Source organism: Pyrgilauda ruficollis, unplaced genomic scaffold, assembly GCF_017590135.1.
Source record: "Pyrgilauda ruficollis isolate IOZ18807 unplaced genomic scaffold, ASM1759013v1 scaffold115, whole genome shotgun sequence".
Taxonomy (NCBI): Eukaryota; Metazoa; Chordata; class Aves; order Passeriformes; family Passeridae; genus Pyrgilauda; species Pyrgilauda ruficollis.
In genome coordinates this window covers 1,162,049-1,182,878 of record NW_024509766.1, presented here as the reverse complement: position 1 = coordinate 1,182,878, position 20,830 = coordinate 1,162,049, and the positions used below count along the sequence as shown (strand labels likewise).

The following is a 20,830-nucleotide window of genomic DNA, read 5'->3' as shown; positions in this document are numbered from 1 at the left end:
CCCCCGCGGCGCTCCCGGACCGCCGCCCCGCGACTGGCCCCGGCGGGTCCCAATGAGCCCCCCAGGCCGGCAGCCCCACAGCTCCCCTCGGCCGGGACCCCCGGAGCCCCTCCGGGCGGGACCCCCGAGCTCTCCCCGGCCGGGACCCGCGGTGCGGTGGGAGCGCACGCGGGGCCGGCTCGCACGAGGCGGCGCACCGGGCCCGCCCCCGCTTCCCCCGCCGCCCGTGGGGAGGGGTCCGGGCAAGGGGGGGCGGCCCCCACATGAGACCCCCCNCGCCCGCCCGCCCCGGCCGCGCCCGTGGGCCCCCCACAGGTATCGCCCCAGCTCCCGGCGCGGGTCCTCGACCCGGGCGCTCCCGCACTACGGGAGGGGCCCGGCAGCGCCGCTCGCGGCCCCGGCGCGGCGCCGGGCGGGACTCACCCGTCCATTGCACACGGAGACGACCCGTCGGGAGCGGAGTGGAGGCGCCGCAATAGCGGGACGAGCGAGACCGCTCCGTGTTATAGACTCACAAAATGGCGGCGCCGCCCGGCCCGCCTCGCCCGCGCCGGTGCTCCATTGGCCGGCGGAGCTGTCACCCTGACGGGTGGGCGTGACTACCCGCCTCCCGGTGTTGGCGCCCTGACTCTCCGCGCGAAGCCGATTGGCCGCGCTCGGGGTAAGGGGCGGGGCGAGCCTCTGGTGCGCGGCGCCATTCGGTAGGCGGAGGGAGGCGGCGGGGAGGAGCCATCTTCAGAGCGGGAAGGAGGCTGGGATGACGCCCAGGGCCGCCATCTTGATTGGGGGCAGGGCATGGGAGGCACGGCGTTGGGCGCCATCTTGGGTACGGGCAAGCGGGTCCCCCGCGTGCACGTTGTGCGGCCCGGGGCCGCGGGGGCGGCTCGGCCCCGCCGCCATGTTGGGGGCGGGCAGGGAAGTCACGCGACGCCGCCATCCCGGGTGAGGGGCGTCCGCCCGCGGTGTCCCTCGGGGGTCGCTCAGGGCCGAGGGGCTTGCTTAAAGTACAGGAGTGTGTGTGATCGCAGTTAATGTCTTAAGGATAAAGATTACCAGAGGGTGAGAGAGATCTTGTGAGGTAAGACGTTAAACGTAGCAGCCGGTGTGGGGCTCAGGTACCGTTGTGGCATTTGCCTGCCCAGCTCAGCTCTGTGGCCCACCGGGGGCACTTCAGTGCAAGAATTAGATCGGCTTGTCTCACTCTTAACCGGTCGTTGCCTGTAGGTCCCGCTTTGTGCCGGGATTCGTGTATATTCCAGAGATCTGGGGCTTGTCAAGCCTCTGGAAGATTTGCCTTGCAAGCGCTGGGCTACCTCTGGTGAATTTCAACCGAGTGTGGTGGCTTTGTGTGAGATCCCGTGTGGCTCCTGCAGGGTGACCAGGGCACCACTGAGGGTCTGTCCCCGTGCCCGACCCTCGGGCACAGCTGGATCCTGCTCCACGGATGAAATGCTGTTTAAATGCAGTATTTGCTCCCTGGGAATTCCAGTGGCAGTGCTCAGTTCTCGGAGCCTCACTCGCCGTACCCCACGGGGATTAATTGATCACTTTCTAGTTAATTTCTAGTTCTGCCCTCAGCCAGGCTCCTCTGCCCTGCCAGCCTCCCCACGCAGGGCTTTTCTGTGAATATATTTGGTAGTTTTGCCGAAGTACCTCTGCAGCGATAACCCGTAGAACACCAGCACCTGGGCTATGACACGGCTGTGTATGTGAGGGCTTAGAGAATTATTTTAAAAACAAGAGTGCAAATGAAATCCCGGGGCAGTGTTTCTGCTTCGTGTCAGGCAGCTCTGGCAGGTACAGACATGCATTTTGTGTTCTCGTCTCTCTCTCAAGCACACACTTGACACGTGAGTAGGGAAGAGAAAAATTTAGAAGTGAAGTGGTCTATTTTCTCCCAAACACGTGTTGCTGTGCCAGGTTTTCTGGCCAGAGCCCTCATTTCTCATTGGGGCAGTGCTCATCTCCTGCTCATCACCCTCTGTGATCTTTCCAGGAGCTGGGAACTCTGTTTTCTTTGGGTTACTGGGCTTCCAGTTTGGCCCCTGTGGAGTTTAAAACAGAGGAAAAGTGTCTTCTGACCTATTGCTGTAGGCAGCTAAACCCATCTGAAACCACTGGCTCCTGCATATGAAAGGCTCAGCTGCTGCCTCAGATAAGAGATTTACAACTTCGATGAGGGAAAGAATGGGAAAAGATGAGATTGTAGATCCACTGTAGCTGAGAGCCGGAGAGATAAAGTGATGTGATCAAAGAGAGCAGGAATTTAGCTGCCAACACAAGCTCCCTTGGACTGTGCCTGGTTTAAGGTGTATTTCCCATGGAGGTGTTTCTTCTATAAGTAAGGAATCCCTTGATGGGAGAGGATGCTGTGGAGATGGAGTCCTTTTTTTTTTTTTTTTTCAGTGTGGGGTATTTCTGTACCCTGAACACCCCACGAAGACTGAAAACATTCATTAACACTCGTCACTGATCACAGGCCAGGCCAGGGTCTGATTTTCTAGTAGCTGCTGAGATGAGTTTATGGCATGTGCAGGTATTCCAGGTGCTTTTCAGGTATCTTTGGCAGAGTAAACAGGTAAATTCCACCCCAGGATTCCTGATTTTACAAAGGCCTTTCCTCTGCAGGTTTGGTCTGACTTAAAAGGCTCTTTAGGGTTTGTGCAAGCTCACCCTGATTTTCCACAGTCCTTGCAGAAATGATGATTGTGCAACATTTTATCAGCCATTTTCCTGCAACAGGAAGAGAATTTTTTAGACAGCATCTGCTCAGGTACTGTGGGACTACAAGTGACCAGTTGTGGCACTGTTGTGGTTTTCTCTGGGCCAAAGGAGAAAATGGTTTAAGAACAAGATTACACTTGATATGAAAACACAGCAGGGAGCAGGACCAGCCCCTGTGTGTCCTTGTGTTTGTTTTGAAAAACAAACCCAGATGAAAATGACCATATTAAAAAAAAAATAGGAGGGCAAAGGGAAAAAAAATGAATCAGCTTCTTTTGTATGATCCTCCAGCAGAGTCCCACGTCCCACCCTGGTTCTGGCTCTGGTTCCTCTGGCCGGGAAGGGCTCTGGGGCACACCCAGCTTATTCCCTTTTTGAGCCCTTCCTGCATGTGTTATCTCTTGGCATTTAATTCACCAGCAGGGAAGAAAAACTCTGAAACAAAACCGACCCTTTCCTGCCTGTTCCTTTTGTATTGTTACACAGCTCCCAAGCCCGTGTGGGGTCATGGACGCTTCTCTTCACAACCCTGTCCTTCACAAACTGGCAAAACCCTTCCCCTTCTCCTTCCTCTTCCATCCAACATTTCTGCCAGCGGTTTGAAAACCAGAACCCTCCTAAACAGGGGCCCAGTTCATGAAACCAAACCCTGGGCACACTGGATACTGCTGTCAGTGAGTTTTTTTCCTGGAAGTTCCTCTCCTGCCTCATTATTCCCAGCAAGGGAATAAAACCAGGGAACCTGCCCTAAACCAGGGAAGTCTCACAGATAACTGTGCTACCACTGAATCCCAAAAAAACCCCAGGGAGCAGGGGGTGTCTCCAACCCTTCTGCTTCTCTCTGTGGCTTTTATTTATTTCCAAGCCCTCTCAGCGAACACGGCGGTTTTATTTCAAAGCGTATTGGCAGCTCCAGCAGCATCTCATGGTGCCAGAACATTCTTCAGTGCATCGTTCATGATGCCACATCACCGCTCTGGGAATGGTTAGTGCAGGGCGGGCGGAGCAGGAGCGGAATCCGAGCAGGAGCACAATCCCTGCAGGCTTTGTCAGTCCAGCAGAAACTCTGCCTCTGACCCGCAGCCTCCCCTCCTCTGTCTGAGAGAAGGGACCAGGAGAGGGACCCAAAGTGCCTCTGCAGCTGGGGTGCTTGGAGGAGGAGGGGTGGGAGAGCTGGCTGTGTTAGTTCCAGCATTGGGAGAGGTTCAGCTCATACCTGCACACACGTGGCTTTCTGAGCAGGACACGACACGAATGAGGGGAGTGTTTCTTCCATTGATCCACGAGAGTTTGGCAGCGTGGAGTACTATCAAAGAGTGTTCTGACTGGGAGCTGGTAAATAAATGGGTTTGGAATTGAGCTTAATGTGCTGTCAGTAATAAAAAGAAGTGTTCTTGGAGACTTGATTTTTTTTACAAGGGCCTGCACAAGGGGGAATGACTCCGTGGTTCTGTGATTCCTAACCTGTGTATGGGCTCACCTGTGTCTGTGACAGCTCTGCCACCACAGCAACGTGAGGCCTCCTGTGCAGGGCCAGAGCTGAGCAGGTGAGAAACACTCTGCAAGGCAGGAGAACTGCACCTGGCCATGGTTTGTGTTGCCATTGCACAGCCTGAGTGCCCCTTCTGCAGCTGTGGGTATTAAATGCTGCAAGCACCTACATGAACTTCACATTTGGAGGAGAATCACAAGAGCTCACATTTTACATCTTTCCTTTTTAATCCACGACAGAAGAGACTTTTTCTGTATTTCTCCATGTTATTTCAGCACTTCCCTGTCCCCACGGCTCCTCCCGATGCTCTGGGGTGACTCATTTCCTGTGCGGGACGAAGCAGCCATTTCCTGGCTGTTCAACACAGCAGGTTTTTCCCCTCTTAGCTGGGGTTGGAGTGCTGAAGATCAGGCTATGGTTTGATGAATCTGTGGTTTGATTAATCTGTGGTCTGATTATAACCCCTGCAACTCATCCCAGAGCTGCTGCTCATCCCCAGAAATCACCTGGCAGCACCTGGGGCTCATGGCTGCCCCTGCTCCCCTGGGCCCAGGGTCTTTGATTTGGACTCTGACATTGAATTCATCACTCTAACCAGCTCTAACAGAGCCATCCTTCCAGTTACTGCAAACAGGATTTTCTCTTCATTCAACCCATTTCAGCTCATAATAAACAAGATTTTAAAAAAGCACCACAAGGCAAAGCCTCTGATCTCACAGCACAGATCAAAGCCAGAAATTTTGATTTATCCCCTAAGTGCTAACAACGTTGCTTATTGTCATTTGAGAAATCCAGATAAAACCTGTGTTTGTGTTAGACACAAGCTATCAGAAGGCTGAGTTGGTTCCTGTATTGATTCTGTGCCCATCATTCCACTTCTTCCCTCCAACCTGTGCTTCCAATTTCCTGAGCCACTTCTTATTCCCATCCCATCCTGTGACTAACTTGTGGACTGCTCTTGGAGATCAGACATTGCCTGGCCATTGGAATGCCAGCCTGAGGTGTCACAGCACTTTCAAGCAGCTTTTTACTACTGGATTTTTAATTATTCTTTTAATCTTATTTGAACACTTGGACTCATCAGCTTGCCTTAGACCTGGAATGTTGAGGAAGAAACCCCCACACAGTAGGGATGCTGCCCTGGAGTCTGAATGGAGCACATGTGGAGGGCTGAGCCCTGAATAATTCATACCTGTAATGATTTATTCATGCCCAAAGCTGGATACCTCCCTGTGACTTTCCATTATCTCAAAGAGAAGGTGAAGGTTCCGATTCCATTTCGCTGTCCCCAGCCCGGTGCCAGCTCCTGTCCTGGACTCAGAGCAGGGGGACTCTCATCTCTGCTCAACACAAACAGGCAGTTTCTGCCCTTCAGTGCCACAGCTGTGGCCCCTGAGACCCAAACTGAAATGCAGGGACAGATCCTTGTACATTTTTTAGAGAGAACAGTGGGTGAGCAAGCAGGTAAAGCTCTTTTCCACGGATACACAGGGAAAGTGAGACCCCGAGGTCACCATGGTTGCATGACAAAAGGTCACTTTCTGAGCATGGAAAGCAGACAGGCCCTGACTTGGTGATGTGACACCATCGAGCTGAGCTCACTCTCCACCAGAAACTGCAGTGTTTCCCACTGTAAAGTTACAGATTCTGACACAGTTGATACCACATTGCAGGATGCTTTTCTGCCCTTCAGAAACCTTGCAGGAATGCCTGGATGAAGACAGCAGCAGCTCAGGCTCATCTTTCCTGCCTCCTGTGTGCTCTCAGAAAATACCATCAGGAGAGGTTTACAGGGCTCCGAGTTCCTGACCTGGGCGAGGATTCTGCAAGACATTCAAATTCCGTCTGTCTAGAAAGGCTGAAAGATGATCCCGTGTTTCAGAGAGTCTCCAGACCCCCAGGCAGCACTGCTCCTCACTGTCTGGTGTGAAATTTCCTAATTGTTTAACCTGCAATCCTGACTTTTGTTGTCCTTGAAATAAGGCTCTGCACCAGCATAATTAAAAATGTCAAACAGGCTTGAGAGCCTCTCCAAGTTGCTAAAAATGAATGTGAATTTCCTCCATGCAGCCTCACTCCGTCTCTCCCTTGCTCTGGCCTCAGCTTTCCCGAGTGCCTGGTTCCAGCCCCTCAGCATAGTTTGCATTCCACTGCCAAGAATGAACATTTATTTATACAAACAACCCTTCTTCCAAGCACATCTCCCTCTATCCCAGGGCAGGGAAGTAAACGCCATTGCTCGTCTGTGCATAGCTCCAGCTCTGCATTTCCTTCTTGCTTTAGTCAGGGGTTTGTTTGTAGGGACAGATAAGAGCCATTCTGTTGCTTCCCTGTGCCCAGCAATGGCCTGAGAAGCTCCTTCCTTACAACGATTTGGTTTTGTGACCCTCTTAAGGATAACACCAATTTCCTGATCAGCCTCTCGAGGGGACTCACTGGCTCAGCAGCAATTTCCAGAGCTGGAACCTGGTGGGCTCTGCAGGATTTTGAGTACTCAGCCCCCAGATCTGCTTCTCTCCCAGCACACCGGTGTTCCCAGTCTGAGCCACTGTGCTGTACTGGTGCTCCCAGCAGTGCGGGTGGAGCTCAGAGGGAAGAGGAGCAGCAGCTCCCGGACCAGCAGTGCTGCAGGGCCGAGGGGAGGCAGGTGCAGCTCATGCATTATTGCTGCAGCGTCTCCATCGCTCACCTGCCGGGCTCCGTGATTGTTCCTGAAACCTTAGCTCTGCCCCTCTGTCCACAGGTGTCTCCTGTTGCATCTGCCATTCAAATGGATATGGCACAGATGCCAGATGATGCCAGACAGGAGAATGTCCCAGTCTGAGCACAGGTCATTTAAATGAAAAAGGGCCCTGACAAAGAGGCACCTGCAAAGCATCCAGGGATGCTCCCTCGGGTGTGGAGCCTGCCTGCTGCTTGCTCCCTGCTCTGAACACAGGATTGTACAGGTAGAAATTGCACCAACATTGGAAGAGGTGTCCACGGTATAAAGGGAGGTGTGTGTGTCCCCAGGGCACACAGATCACACAGGTGTGTGTGCCCCCACCTCAGGCACATGGATCACACAGGTGTGTACAGCCCAGTACTGCCCATGTGTTCCTCCATGCTTGTGTTTGCAGCCCCTCATCTCTGCTGTGGTTCCCCTGGAGCTGAGTGGGACACGAGAGACTCCAAAGGCAGAAGGAACAAGAGGACAGGAGGGATTGTCCAAATCCTGCTCCCCCCCTCCCCAAATCCTGTGTTTTGGTGCCACACATGGCAGTTCAGGAGCCTCGGCTGTGCAGCTTGTTTCCACACTGAATCAAGAACAAAGATGTCCAAACACAGCTGGCTCAGAGAGGATGGGGACAGCCACGCTCTGTGCCCAGAGAGGATGGGGACAGCCACGCTCTGTGCCCGCCGTGAGCCCCATTGTCATCCCGGCCAAGATCGACATCATTTCCCCAGGGCTGCAGCTCTATTAAACACAAAGCTTCAAATTATTTCCTACTTGGATCAAAGATGTGTTTGTTCCAGTGGCACTTAAGTTTAAAAGGCAGTGCTGGGGATGAATGAAACCTTCCCAGAGGCAGCTGCTGAGGCTCAATTGGTTTGTCAGTGCTGTAGTTACGCTGTGGGCATCTCGTGGTTGCTGGCCCGTATGTTCCTGAAGGATGTTGTGCAGTGGAACAGCTCAGAGTAGCCTTGCTCTATGGCTAAGGGGCTTTTGCTTTTGTGGTGTGAAGGTTTGCTCATGCTTCAGATGGTGAAAGTGTTCAGGGGTCTCACTTTCTGATTCCAGACTCAAAGCCAAAGCAGTTGGATCAAACTGCGTGGAAGTGTATGAAGAGACACAAAGACCTATGTGCAGAACCATGGAATTGGTGGTTTGATTGTAGTCTGGGATCTGGTGAGCAACCAGCTCCCTAAATGCCATCTCCTGGTCTGGATTGTACAGCAGATGCTCCCTGTGACAGACAGGAGGTGAAGGAAGCCCTCTGGAGTATGAAGTTAAGCATTAAAAGAACATGAAGGCAGGAAGATGCAGCATGTGAAGTCAGGGAGAACTGAGAACACTGGCGATGCCAAAGGAACAAAAGAAACTCAATATCCTTTAGAAGTTTTAATATTTAATTGGTGAGCTCTCTGATACCAGGGCAGTGAGTGTGGCAGGCAATGACAGGAGCCCATGCAAGGGGTGTCTCATGTGCCTCCAGCATCCCCAAAACACAGGCACAGGGGCTCCTTGTGGGCAGAACCATCACTTCTGTGTGCAGCTCCCTGCTCTGCACCATAGCACTGAATTCTGGGTTTTGGTAAAACCAGCATCACTAGGGCCCAAAAGAGACTCCCACTGCCTGGCAGCAGGTCTGGAAGTTGGGGATGTGTCACTCCTGGCTCCCTCCTGTGCAGGGACTACCTTCATCTTCAGCCAGAGGAGCATTTCCATGAGCTCACTCACTCTCCCTGTGGAGCTAAGTTCCCTCCAGAGGGGCAGTTCAGCTACAATTCTTACTTGAAGGTCAAGGCTCAAAAAATACACGATAATACTTTATTTATTGAGAAAATACTTTGTTCCGTAGTGCAAGTTGACAAGTTCCTTCTGCAGCAGGTGGAAGTCAGTTCTCAGAATCCTTCCCTCAGGGACACTTTCAGCTGAGAACTCCAGACCCAAACCACCCATTGGCTCTGGTTTCTCTGGACTCTGTTGAGTGGAGTTGCTTGGTTTGCTCCTCCTCATGCTCTGGGCAGGGTGTTACAGCTGCAGCTCTCCAGGATCCAAGGCCAAGCATGTGTTTCTTGTCCCAAGGATCATCCAGCTGTGGGGTTTTCATCCCTAAGGCTCAGCTCTGCTCTCAAGGAGTGGGGGACAGCAATGGGGAGCCACTCTCCAGATCCTGCTGGTCCTGGCTGCTGCCCCAGCTGGCCACTCACAGCCCAGCAAAGCCAAGGGCTCTCAGGGCAGAGAGCTTTTCTCATGGCTTCCATCCCACCCCAGGGATTGGCAGGTTGCTCTGAGTTCCCTTTCCTAACAAACGCCTGTCTCCCCTCTCTCCTAGGCTGCCCTGTGTCCTGGATGAGATCCTGTCCTTGGGCAGTGCTCTGCTCTGTGGGAGGCTGCCTGCCTGACCTTGGAGCAGGTAAGGGAGACAGGGGCACGTCAAAACAAGGACAGAGTAGAAAACTGAGCAGGAGCCAAGGCTTCAAAGGTGGGAGCCTCTAAGTCTCACAGATGGCATCACCAGGGAGCATAAACAAAAGCATTTGCCTGCGGCCAAAACCCTGGCGTGCTGCTCAGGGTGATGTTGAACTTAGGGCTCCTTTTGTGCTCCCCTTGCCAGAGATCCAGCAGGGACTGGAACAAGCCATCCCACAGCCCGGGAGCTTCCCCTCCCCTGCGAGGTACTTTGTCACCAACACTGTTACCAACAGTGTTTTTTCCTGCCTCCAGGAGCCATTTCCCATCACATCCCAGCAAGCCTCTGTAAACACCTGGGGTGCAGAAGTGAACGTGAGCTTTAGCTGGTGCTGGTGAGACTGAGTCCTGCACCCCAGGCTGAGTCACCTCAATTTCAGAGGCTTTAGACAGGGGTAGGAAGGAGCTGAGGTGTCAGTCACTAAAGGTGGTTTGTATTGCAAAAGAAGTAGGTTACCATGTCCCATTGTGAACAATTACGTCTAATTACAAGTCACAGACTCACCACAAATACTATTTAATAACAAATTGCTGCCACACTCCAGCCAGAGCGTGCTGGAGGAACATGTGAGCTCTGGTCTGTGGGCAGGTGGGACAGCAGGGGAGAGGGTCTGGCTCAGCTCAGGGAGGGGAAGGTGCCAGGCTCCAAAACTGGGATAAAACTTTGGGTGCAGTGTCCTGTTCCCAGCAGTGGTGTGTGGCTTTGGGTTGGATTGGATTGGCTCAGTTCAGTTTAGCAGATGGTTGACGAAACGCCTTGTGTCACACGATGATTTTAGTTAAACTTTAAAAGGCTGCTCAGAAATGTAAAAAAAACCGCAATAAACTTCCTGAGAATGAAACGAAACAGGATTTGCGCCCTCCCCTCGCCAGCCCCAGCTGTTCGCTTTGGCTCTTTGGTACCGATGGAGCAGCACCGACCGAGCCCGGCCCGGGGGCTCGCTTCTCTCGGTGCTGCCGTTCCCGGCGGGACCGGGGCGAGCACCGGGGGCTGAGCGCCCCCTGCCGGTACCGGAGCCGAGCGTTCTTTCTCCGGTACCGGAGCCGGGCTCCCCCTGCCGGTACCGGGCGGCTCCGGCCGCGGGGAGCAGGAACAAAAGGGTTCCCGTCCCTCGTCGTTGGCGGGTGATTGGCGAGCCCGGCGCGCTCAAACGCGGCAGAACCGGGAGGACCGAAGGTGTTCGTTTATATTTGACAGTATAAATATTTAGCGGGAGGTACCGGAGCCAGCCGGTGCCCGGCGCTTGGCGACAAACCCGAGAGCGGCGGGTGAAGCAACGATGCTCCTGCACGGGCTTTCTGCCTTCTGCCCCCCAGCAGCTCGTGGGCAGGGCGAGGGGACAGATCACCGTGACACGACAGTGGGGGACACAACCCCCACGGCTGGGCTGTGCCGGTAACGTCCCTGTGCTTATCTGTCACTGTTTGCACGGGGAATCGTGGGGCCGGGCCAGGCAGCTGTCCCCAGGGCACTGGCACAGGTGTGGGGTGTCCCACACTCCACCTTGACACTGTGACAGTGACGCTACAGCATTTCCTGCCCAGGTCACAGATTTGGCCATCGCTGATTGCAGCTTTCCAACTTCCTCCTGGGAAATACAACGTGAGCTCCTATTAATAGAAGTTGATGGTTTCCAATGAATTTTTTCCTTCACTCAGGCTGGTTTGGTGGCTGATTCCTGTTTGGTGGCCCAGGCAGTGCTGTGCCAGCTGCCTGTGGCTTTTATTAGCATTTTTCAGAGGCCTTGATTTAGTGCTCACAGTTGCATCCCAGGCCAGTGGCTCCGCAACGCAGCCCCTCAGGAGAAGAGATAATTAGAGCTCAGGGAAAAAGTGGTGTCCGAGTCTTTGAACAAAAAAGGTCTTGTTTAAGGAATGTGGTGCTGGAGGCCAGTGTTTGCCAGCAGGGTCTGTCTCCCTCTTGGAGCTGGTGCCTGCAGTCAGATCCTGCCCTCCACAGACGCTCCGGGTGGGATTTTCTGGGAGCAGCTCTCAAAATGGAGGCATGGTGCCCTGTAGCAAGTACAGGATGTATCCTGGGAATTGTATTTCTGCAAGCAGGGCAGGAGGGGCTGGTGGAAGGATGTGGGGAAGCAGGAAGAGAGCTGAAGAGGTGCTCAGAAGATTCTTGTACAGGGCAGATGAGGAGGCAAACAAACAACGCGGAGGACAGGAAAACCGATGTGTTAGGAAATGATGGATCCATCCCCCGGGCTCCTGCTAAGGAGGGTGGGACAAGCTCCATGATTTCTGGCAGCCATGAGCTGCAGCTGCTCCACTCAGCTCCCGTGCTGCAGCCAGATGTGTTTGAGAGCAGCTTCAGCCCTTCCTGCCCTGACACAGCCCCAGCAGTGCCTCCATGCTCTGGCAATGCCCCACACGTGTGTTTGGGGGCTGTCCCATGTCCCCTCACCTCCAGGGAGGGTTTCCCAAGGGAGCAGGGCAGGAGTCAAGTTTAAGCACTGTTCTGTATCCTGTTGTTTTCCTAGCAGGATTGTTGCAGTTTCCTGCGCTGTCTTATCTGGAGCAGGGAAGTCAGAGCTCTCCAATTCTCTGGCTCCGTGCGTGTCCCAGGTTCTAATCTGCAAAACAGGCGTTGGAGCCCGTGAGAGGCACCAGCCAGGGCTGTCACAGGGCAATGGGACAAGGACAGAGGGGGCAAAGGGCTTTTAGTGCCTCCAAATTGGTGTCTTTATGTAGTGCTCCTGTTTGCACAAGCTGTGTCTGTTTTATGGGTTCAGGCCTTCAGCACGCCTGGGAGGGGGAGAGAGGAAGATCCCAGTGGTGACAATCTCAGGGCAACTCTGTCTGACAGACCTTACAGGAGGGTAAATCTCAGAAAGTGCTGAGTTTGCCTTCCCCCCCAACCAAGGACTCAAAGGACACGCATAAAGTCTTAAAATTGAAAAAAGCATTTCCGTGTTTCAGTCAGCCCAAAGTTCAGTCTCCCCTGAAGTGCTGGAGACTCTTGTGAAATTACCTGGCTGCATTTTCTGGAATACAGAGGTAAAATCAGCACCCAAAAAAAAAAACATTAAAAAAAAAACCAAAACAACAAAACAACAACAACAAAAAAAAAACACCCCAAAAAAACCAAAGGAAAAAAAAAAACCCAAAACCAACCAACCAACCTACAAACAAACAAACAAAAACACAAAAAAAAAGCGCAAACTTTTTTTTTTTTTTGTCCATGAGTGAGCCTGAATTTACCTAACTGTAGGTTTCAGCAGTAGACTGAATTCCCTATGGGTTAAAAAAAAATTAAAATCCTTTACTGTACAGCTCTGGAATGTCCTGTTTTCCTGCAGAAAGGTGTGGGTCCTGTACACAGTGCCCATTATCAGATGGGAGCCTCTCCTGGAAAGAGGATTAACCCACAACATCACTCCCAGCCACACAGACACTGTATCAGGAACAAGGCTCCAAAACAAACCTCAGCCCCAAACTTTAAGCCCAGACCCTTCTCCACAGGGATCCCAGGGTTGCTGGAAGCAGGGAGAAACTGTGGCAAAGATCAAGATGGATTTTTATTATTCAAAGGGAAAAACACCTATGCCAGTTCAGCCTTTGGGGGAAGGACAGTGGTTATTTTTCTCACTCAGCTGTGACTGTGAATCCAGACTGATTCCACTTGCCATTCCTTTGAGGGAATCTCAGCTGCTGGAAGTCTGAGGGCCACAGCAACCTAAGGGGTCTGTAGCTGAGCACCAGAGCCTGTGCTGGGAACTAAACAGCAAGAGAAGAAAAAAAGGTTTTTCTTTCAAAGAGATCAGGAAGAGGAAGACATGTGCCTGGAGATAAGGGAAGATAAAAGCATTCCATTTGCAGAGCCTGTGATAGGGATCAAGATGTTCATCTGCCAAGTCAGTGATTTTGTGGCCCTATGACCATGCGGAGCTTCCCTTCCTGTTACCTTTTCCCACACTGACTGAAGGCACCAGATTGTTGGCATGGAAGTTCCTTTGAGCCTGTCTGAATGGCTCAGCCCTTTCGGGGAGTTGCACAGGCTGAACTTGAAGATAAAACTCTCTTTTACTTCAGGAGGGAAAATGGTTCTTCCCCAAGTTCAGCTTGTAGGGGCTCAGCAGAGCAGGTTGTGAACTCCCTGGCCTGGGGAGGTGGGAACAGGTCAAACACCTCTGGGGAGAAGCTTGGGCAGAGCCTGTGAGGGGTCAGGGCAGCTGAAATGGCCACTGCAGGTGACTCCCTGCCCTGTTTGCTGGGGTTCATCAGGAGTGAGCTGACGGGAACAGTAGATCCCATACAAGGCCTTGATTAACATCAAGAGCTCAGATTGCATTTGCTGCTTCCAAAAAGGCTTTTATTGTCTGATTTTTTTGTTAAAGCAGCAGCGGATTTCAGTAAAACATTCTCAGTAAATCCTGCCTTTGCACATTCCACATGCTGGCACGTGCAACAGCCAAGCATTTGGGCTAAAATTATCTGTGCTATCATTAGGAAGGAACATATGGATTGATGGAGCCTAAATGCAGAAAGGAGCTGTGTGCTGTGCTGCAGGCTCACCCCAAAGTGAGCAGTTCTTATGCCTCCTGATCAGCTGGCACCTGCGAGAGGTGTGACCTGTTCTGTTTGGACAGGAGAGCCAGTGTGTTGGGCTGGTGCTGGATGGGCACCAAAGGCACTGGGCACTGAGGGCACTGGGCACAGCACTGCCCCAGGACCAGCACTCACAGCCCTTCCTGCCCCTGTGCTGCTGGCTTCACCCTCAGCCAGCCTTCACCCTCACCCTCTGACTACACAGAGATGAATCCCTGCGGACAAGCACTGTGTTCATGGATTGCGGAGCAGCCCTGCAGCTGTCAGCTGGGATGGGGTTCTCCCGTGTTGCCCAGCTCTCTGGAAGATCAGGAGCCCTGGGGCTGGAGCTCCTGTGCCTGCTCAGGTGTGCTCAGGTATGCTCAGGTGTGCTCTCAGCAGCATGCGCTCACAGACTGCCAGCCAGGGCCTGTTCTCCCCAAGAGCTGAGCTCTCTGTAGCCAGAACTGCTCAAAAGAACTGCTCAAAGAACCACTTTTGACAAGGCTCCCGTGTCCAGCATTTTCAGCCTTGCCTCTTTTACCACCATTGATTGCAAAGCTTTTAATTAATCATGGACTGAGATGCGAGCGTGCGGTGTCAGCGATGGCTCCCGCGCTGCCGTGGTGCTGAGGGCACGCTGTGTGTTCCCTGTGACACAGAAACAGGGATGACTTCCAGGCTGCTGCATGGAGCCTTCCAAACAGATGGGAGAGTTTCAGATTTAGTCTCTAATATAAATACAAGTTGCATGTGCAAGTCCTTCAGTTGGGAAATTGCCTCTTGTTACTGTTTGCAAAGTCAGAGAATGTCAGGCTGAACCAGCTTCACTATTCCTTGTTCTCTCTCTGCAGTTCAGCACTTGGAGACACAGAGCTTGCCAACCCCAGAGCGCTGAAGGAATGGCTTGCAGAGTTCAGTTTGTAAAATTCTATTTTCAGTGTTTATATTTAGTTTCCGTTTGGTTGGTGTTGCAGAGGCTGATCCTGCAAATATTTACCCCAAGCAGGTTTTGTGTGTAGAGCTCCTGGGAGTTCAGTGGGAGCTCAGCCCAGGGAGGGCACAGGCCTGCAGTGGGCTGAGCATGGAGAAATTCAGTTGCATCTTCTGGTCAGGGTTTTATATATATACATACACACTTCTCCATGTATATAGTACATGCATGTGATGATCCTTTCAGGTTCTGAGAGAGAAAAGCCATTCAAAGCATCACTTACTGATCCCCACCTGAGAGAAGGCTCAGTGAGACAGAAAGCAGCAGCATGGTGAGTGTTCTGTTATGGCATAAATGATAGCACAGACAAGAAAGAAAGAACAAATTGATCTTTAAAAGGAGTCCTGAATGAGATTGCCAGTCTACAATTATTGCACTGTTGGGGAGGGACAGAAGCAGCCCCAGGACTGCTCATGTCTGCACATCCTCTCTCACTCACGTTCTCTGCAACACCTTTACAGAGCGAGAGCAGCAGTGACAGAGGGTGCAGCAGTACCAGTTCCCTTCAGGTGGATCTTTCCAACCTTGTGATCTGGGCACACACTCATGGGACCATATGCAGCCAGATCCCAGCCCTGGAATTTATGCAGAACACGGATCACGGGAGCAATGACAACGCTGTGCTGTGGATGTGCAGAGCTGGGCATGCCTATCACTGGCACTGTGGGAAGTCACAAAACAGAGGTGAAGAAGTGACTGAGGCTGTAGGAGACAGAAAGAGGCTCTTGACTTCTGAGTCTTTGGCAAGGGAATCCAGCTTTGAGGAAAAGAAGCTCAAGCTGACCCCATCATCTTTTGAGATGAATCAAGAAGATTCTGGAAGCACAGGGTCATGTGGCAGATCCCAAGGGGTCACTGAGCAGAAGGCTGACATCGCCTACACAAGGAATAATGAGCCCAAGGGCAGTCAAAATACCAGGAAACCCAAAACATCATTCTCTGCAGCAGAGCAGCACTTCTCCATGTCTAGTGGTATACTCCAAACTAGCAAAGAGGATGTGGAGTCCAAAAGTGACAAAGAAGTACAGATCATCATCTCTGATGAAGAGCAGTGTGAGGCAGATGAAGACAGCCAAGGAGACAGAATCAGCCAGGATGTGTCAGAGCCATCTGCTAAGGAGTTGCAGATGCACCACTGCCAGAAGATGGCATTGCCAACAGCCCCCGAAAAAGCTGCCTTTGCCCCCACAGCAAAGCCACCACTAGCCCGTGCCTACATTCTGCAGGCTCCTGTCAGCAACTCAGAGGACCTGAGCAGGAACATAATAAGGTTGGCTTCTTCCACTCCTGCAGGGCCCAGGGCTGAAACTTCCGGAGCAAGGAGCCTCCTGGGATCAGCAGCACCAAAGGTATGTTTAAAACGCCTTCCTGTCCCCAGCACTGAAGCCAAGGCTCAGCTTGAATCACAGCCCTCAGTGATGTTCTTTGAGCTCCAAGCCACTGCTGCTGTTCGGCAACATCTCCAGCTGAGCCCTCTGGAGTGTGGCATATCGGGAACAGGCTCCAGTGGGCACAGTGCTGAGATCGTGGATGAGGACAGCGAGACATCAGGATCCAGGCAGACACCTTGTTGTTCTTCAGCCTTCCAGAGTCCAGAGAGCCATCCACCTGCAGCCTCAAATGGAGGTAAGACAGTGTGGAGTTCTGTGCCTGCAGGGGTGTGGGGGTGTTCCATTAATCACTTTCCCAAAATATCCAAGGAGGGCGAGTTCATATCACTGCCAAGATCTGTACTGCAGCATCTAAGTAAATCTCTTGGATTTGGGGCACTCCTGTTTCTGCTTGAGGGGACTACAAAGCTCCCTGCCTAAAGGAATTGGTACTTCTGTAGGGAATGCCCTTCTCTGGGATACCCAAAGGTGTTCTTGGCTGTGCCCCAGCCCCAACATTCCTGTTTGAATACTTTGGTCTTCCATTTTACCCAGTGCCCACACACAGTATGTTGGCCGTACTTGAGAGAGTCCCTGTGGGAAACTGGAGCTGGAGCAGGGAACTCAGGTCTCAAGAGAAAGAAACAAGAGGAAGTAATGCAGAGAAATTGTGGCCAAAGCTCTGGCTGCACCAAGGCCAGTGGCAGCAGAGTGTCAGTCCTGCATAGGAAATGCAGGACTCCAAACATTGCTTTAGTCCTTGCAAGAATGAAGGTTTTCCTATGTACTATCCTGCAGCACAGGGGCCTTGGAATGTCCTTGTGAAGGGCTGAGGTTGCTGAGGCAGCATTTGGGGTCTGCCTGGGATGTGCTTATAGCACCAGTGCTGGTCCTGAAAAGGCTTAGGGTTTGTTATTCCTTGTGGAGCCATAACCACACAAACTGCCACAGTTGGGGTTTGGGAGCAGTATTTTACTATTTTCATAACTGACGTCATGTGTCATGTGAAGAGACTGGGAATTCTTCTGGGAATGTCTGTAGTAGCTGTTTCTGCCAAGGTAACTGGCTCATGGCTCAGAGGAGGCCTCAGCATTATTGATTCATGAGCTGTTCCTCCCTGCACCTGGAGCAGCCAGTACAAAACAGGCCAAAACCCCAAACCAGTGGGACAGCCATCAGTCTTTCAGGATGACAACTAAGCCTGTAAAGAACCTGGTGCAAAAAGGGTTCTAGGTGTTGGCTCATGAGCCCTTTTCCATCACCCCATCCTCAGCCCTGGACGAGTCACAGGCGAGCAGATGGAGCTTTCCAGCAATCCAAAGAATTCATTTCTCATGCTACATCGAACTAGGTAGATGTGGTATTGCCATGGCAACTCGAGAGAGAGCCCAACTGGAATCCTGGCAATCCTTTAAACAAAACCATAGTACACTTTTACTCGTCTGTTTGTTCTCCCTCACCATCCATCCCAACTTTTGGTTCATGCTGTTATTTCACAGTGAAAGGGAAATTTCCCTGTATGGCAGTGAGCAGGGCCAGCTGCCAAGGGAGAGGGAGCACGAAGGAGCCCAACTTTCCCTGGAGAACTGGGCACTGTTGGGTTGTTCTGTCTTGTGGAGAACACAAATATGACCCACACTTCTAGGGGAAGGGGTTTGGGAGAGTCTTGTCCTCTCTGAATGACTTCCAGAAAGCAGGTAGACACTATCCTGTATCTCCTTGTGTTTTACTGATCCTTGTGGATTCTTCCTGTTCACAAAGCTGTGTCTTGTCTTTTAGATGTGCTGAAGAAGCAGGAGAAAAAAAAAAGCTATACCACTGTAGACATTAAAGTGTTTGAAGAGTGGCTGAAGTTGCACCACCCCTCCGAGACACGCAAGATCCACATGCTGCCACCTGCAGACCTTGACCACTACTTGGTCTCGTTCTTCAGCTCTGCCAAGAAACAAAATGGCAAGGATTTTTCTGCCAATTCCTTAAGCCTTTTCCGGTGCAACATCAACAGGTACCTCCAGGACCACAACTACCAGTACAGCATGTTGAGAGGGCCAGAGTTCAAGGCCTCTCAGGAAGCCTATAAATTAAAGCATTGGTACCTGTTTCAAAAGAAGGAGGAAGGGTGGAATGTTGTGGAGAACCTGACAGATGAAGATGTGGAAAACCTTCACAAGAAGGGAATTTTAAGCAATACAGACCCTCATGGCTTGCTGCACCTCATGTTCATCAACCTCATTAGGGGGTTTGGGGCAAACACCCACCACCAGGCCCACCAGCTCTACTGGGGACAGGTGGTGCTGAGGAAGACCAAAGGAGAGGTGGAGTACTTGGAGTGGAAGGATGATCCGATCCCCGGGGAAAATGAAGGGGAGCTAAGCCTACGGCTCTTTGCCAAGCCTGAGGATCCAGAGAACTGCCCGGTCGCCAGTTACAAGGAGTATGCCAGGAAGAGGCCAGCAGACATGCTGGAAGACAACCACCCTCTTTATCTGTCTCCCAAGTCACTGTACTCCGTCTGGGACAAAGTGTGGTACAGCAAGAAGGCACTGTCAAAAGCCAAAATTGATAAGATCTTGAAAGTTATTACCCGGGAAGTCAGAGGAGGAGTGAGGAAGACCAGGACATAGGGGTGTCCCTTCAGCTTTGCCCCTTCAACCACTCCAAGGCTGCTCTGAAACACAATCCTACTGAAATATTTGGTGTAGGTTGAGAACAAACATCCTTCTGCTGGGCTTCGCCTTGGCACTGAAGGTACCTACAGATCTGCAGCGCCTTGGCTTTCAGGGAAGTTCCTTTGTTGTTTTTTCTGTTACTGGAATTGATAATTCAATGAGTTAATGAAGGTCTTCAGTTTCACATTTGCCAAACAAGTTAATGTTCTACCACACAGTCAGTGCTGTTAGAAACCATCACTGCTGATACAGAGGGGGCTTGGGGGTGGCAGAGCCTGGCCAGGAGCATCAGCTGCACCCACATTTTGAGGTTGACACCCCACACAGCTCAGCCTGTGGAGAAGGATGAGCGACAGGAGAGTGATGACGCTGCCAATCCCAACCTCGCAGAAATGCTTCTGACAAGGTTCAGGTCATTTCCCTTCGGGAAAGATTTGTAGATTGAAGAATTTGTAGCTGTTTTAAGAAGTTATTTAAAGTGTCTGACAATGTTGAAAGGTTTTATGGTAAGTGGTTTCCCTGGAGTACAAAACACAACTCCACAAAGGCACTGGGAGGTGTGCTCAGCTCTGCTCAGCTGCCCCAGTGCTGTTACAGCTCAGTCAGGTTTTTGGTTGCAGTGTTGGCAGAGCCAAATAAAAGAGCCTTTAATTCAGTCCTGTCTGTCTGTGTCTGAACAGGAGGTGATGCTTTCCTGGAACACCGGTGTGTTCCCTGTTGTGCTCAGTCTCCCCTGCTCCCAGCCCAGTGGCACAGAGCTTTGGGCCCTTTGAAGCCCTTAGAGCCATTCCCATGGTGTCAAACGAAGCCTTGGGGGCCAAGCTCTTTGCCCCACTTGGTCCCATTCAACCAACTGAACATCAAGAAGTAACTTAAGGACGTTTGAAGAGACATCAAACCAGACAAACTCCTCGGGTGCTGGAGGGCGTCTGCCGGCTCCTCTTGTGCTTTGGAGCTCCGGTGGCATCACCGTGACACCCGGACTGAGAGCTGTCCCGCCGGTCCCGGGTGACCCGGCCGCAGCCACACCTCTGCTCCCCGCTTCCCTCAGCCCCCAGACCCCCAGACCACCCTGGCTCGGGCTCTTTCCTCCCCGTTGCTGTTCGGTTCGGCCCACGCCCAAGGCCCGGGAACGAGCAGCTGCTGACGGGAGGAACGGGCTGCACCATGTGCCAGCTCTGACCTGTCACAGCACCCGGGCACCTCCCTGGGGCTCCACCGGGGAACCCTCGGTCAGCGCCCACCGAGCGGGGCGGGGTCCGCACCGGGACCCTCGTCAGCGTTTGCAAAGTGGGGTCGGTACCGGGGTCCCGGCGGGTCCGTACCAAGCTCTCAGCAGGTCCGTAGCAGACCGCGGTCAGCGCTTGCAGTGGGTCAGTACCGGTGTCCGGGCGGGTCCGTACCGGGGTCTCAGTGGATCCGTACCGGACGCCGGTCAGCGCTTGCGGAGGGGTCGGTACCGGGGTCTCAGTGGATCCGTACCGGACCCCGGTCAGCGCTTGCAGAGTGGGTCGGTACCGGGGTCTCAGTGGATCCGTACCGGACCCCGGTCAGCGCTTGCGGAGGGGTCGGTACCGGGGTCTCAGTGGATCCGTACCGGACCCCGGTCAGCGCTTGCAGAGTGGGTCGGTACCGGGGTCCCGGCCGGTCCGTGCCAGATCCCGGTCCGCCCTTGCAGAGTGGGTCGGTACCGGGGTCCTGGCCGGTCCGTACCGGACCCGCGGGCGCTGCCCGGGAGCCCCCTAGCGGGGGCGGGCGGACGGGCACGGGCCGCAGCGCGGTTGGGGTCGAACGGGACTTTCAAGCCCACCCTGTGCCATCCCCCGGTGCCACCCTGCAGTGCCGCCCCCGCCCCGCGCGGGGACTCCT

General features: G+C 52.9%; 2 protein-coding genes across 3 annotated transcripts in view; one reads left to right on the top strand and one right to left on the bottom strand.

The window, feature by feature from the left end:
* Window positions 1-589, bottom strand: part of PTBP1 (polypyrimidine tract binding protein 1) — a 27,599-nt gene extending 27,010 nt beyond the window's left edge. Inside the window, exon 1 of one of the 2 annotated variants that reach the window (XM_041480698.1) lies at window positions 424-589. In XM_041480698.1, the coding sequence (XP_041336632.1) occupies window positions 424-431 (8 nt within the window). In that variant the 5' untranslated portion in view covers window positions 432-589. The remainder of the gene's footprint in view (window positions 1-423) is intronic. The other variant, XM_041480708.1, reaches the window with a different exon arrangement.
* Window positions 590-939: 350 nt separating this feature from the next.
* On the top strand, window positions 940-19,616 carry LOC121361779 (uncharacterized protein KIAA1958 homolog). Its single transcript, XM_041482787.1, has 4 exons — window positions 940-1,078; window positions 9,256-9,336; window positions 15,109-16,548; window positions 18,072-19,616. Exons 3-4 carry the CDS (start codon window positions 15,336-15,338, stop codon window positions 18,914-18,916), a joined length of 2,058 nt encoding a protein of 685 aa, XP_041338721.1. The 5' UTR covers window positions 940-1,078; window positions 9,256-9,336; window positions 15,109-15,335; the 3' UTR covers window positions 18,917-19,616.
* The last annotated feature ends 1,214 nt before the right edge of the window (window positions 19,617-20,830 follow it).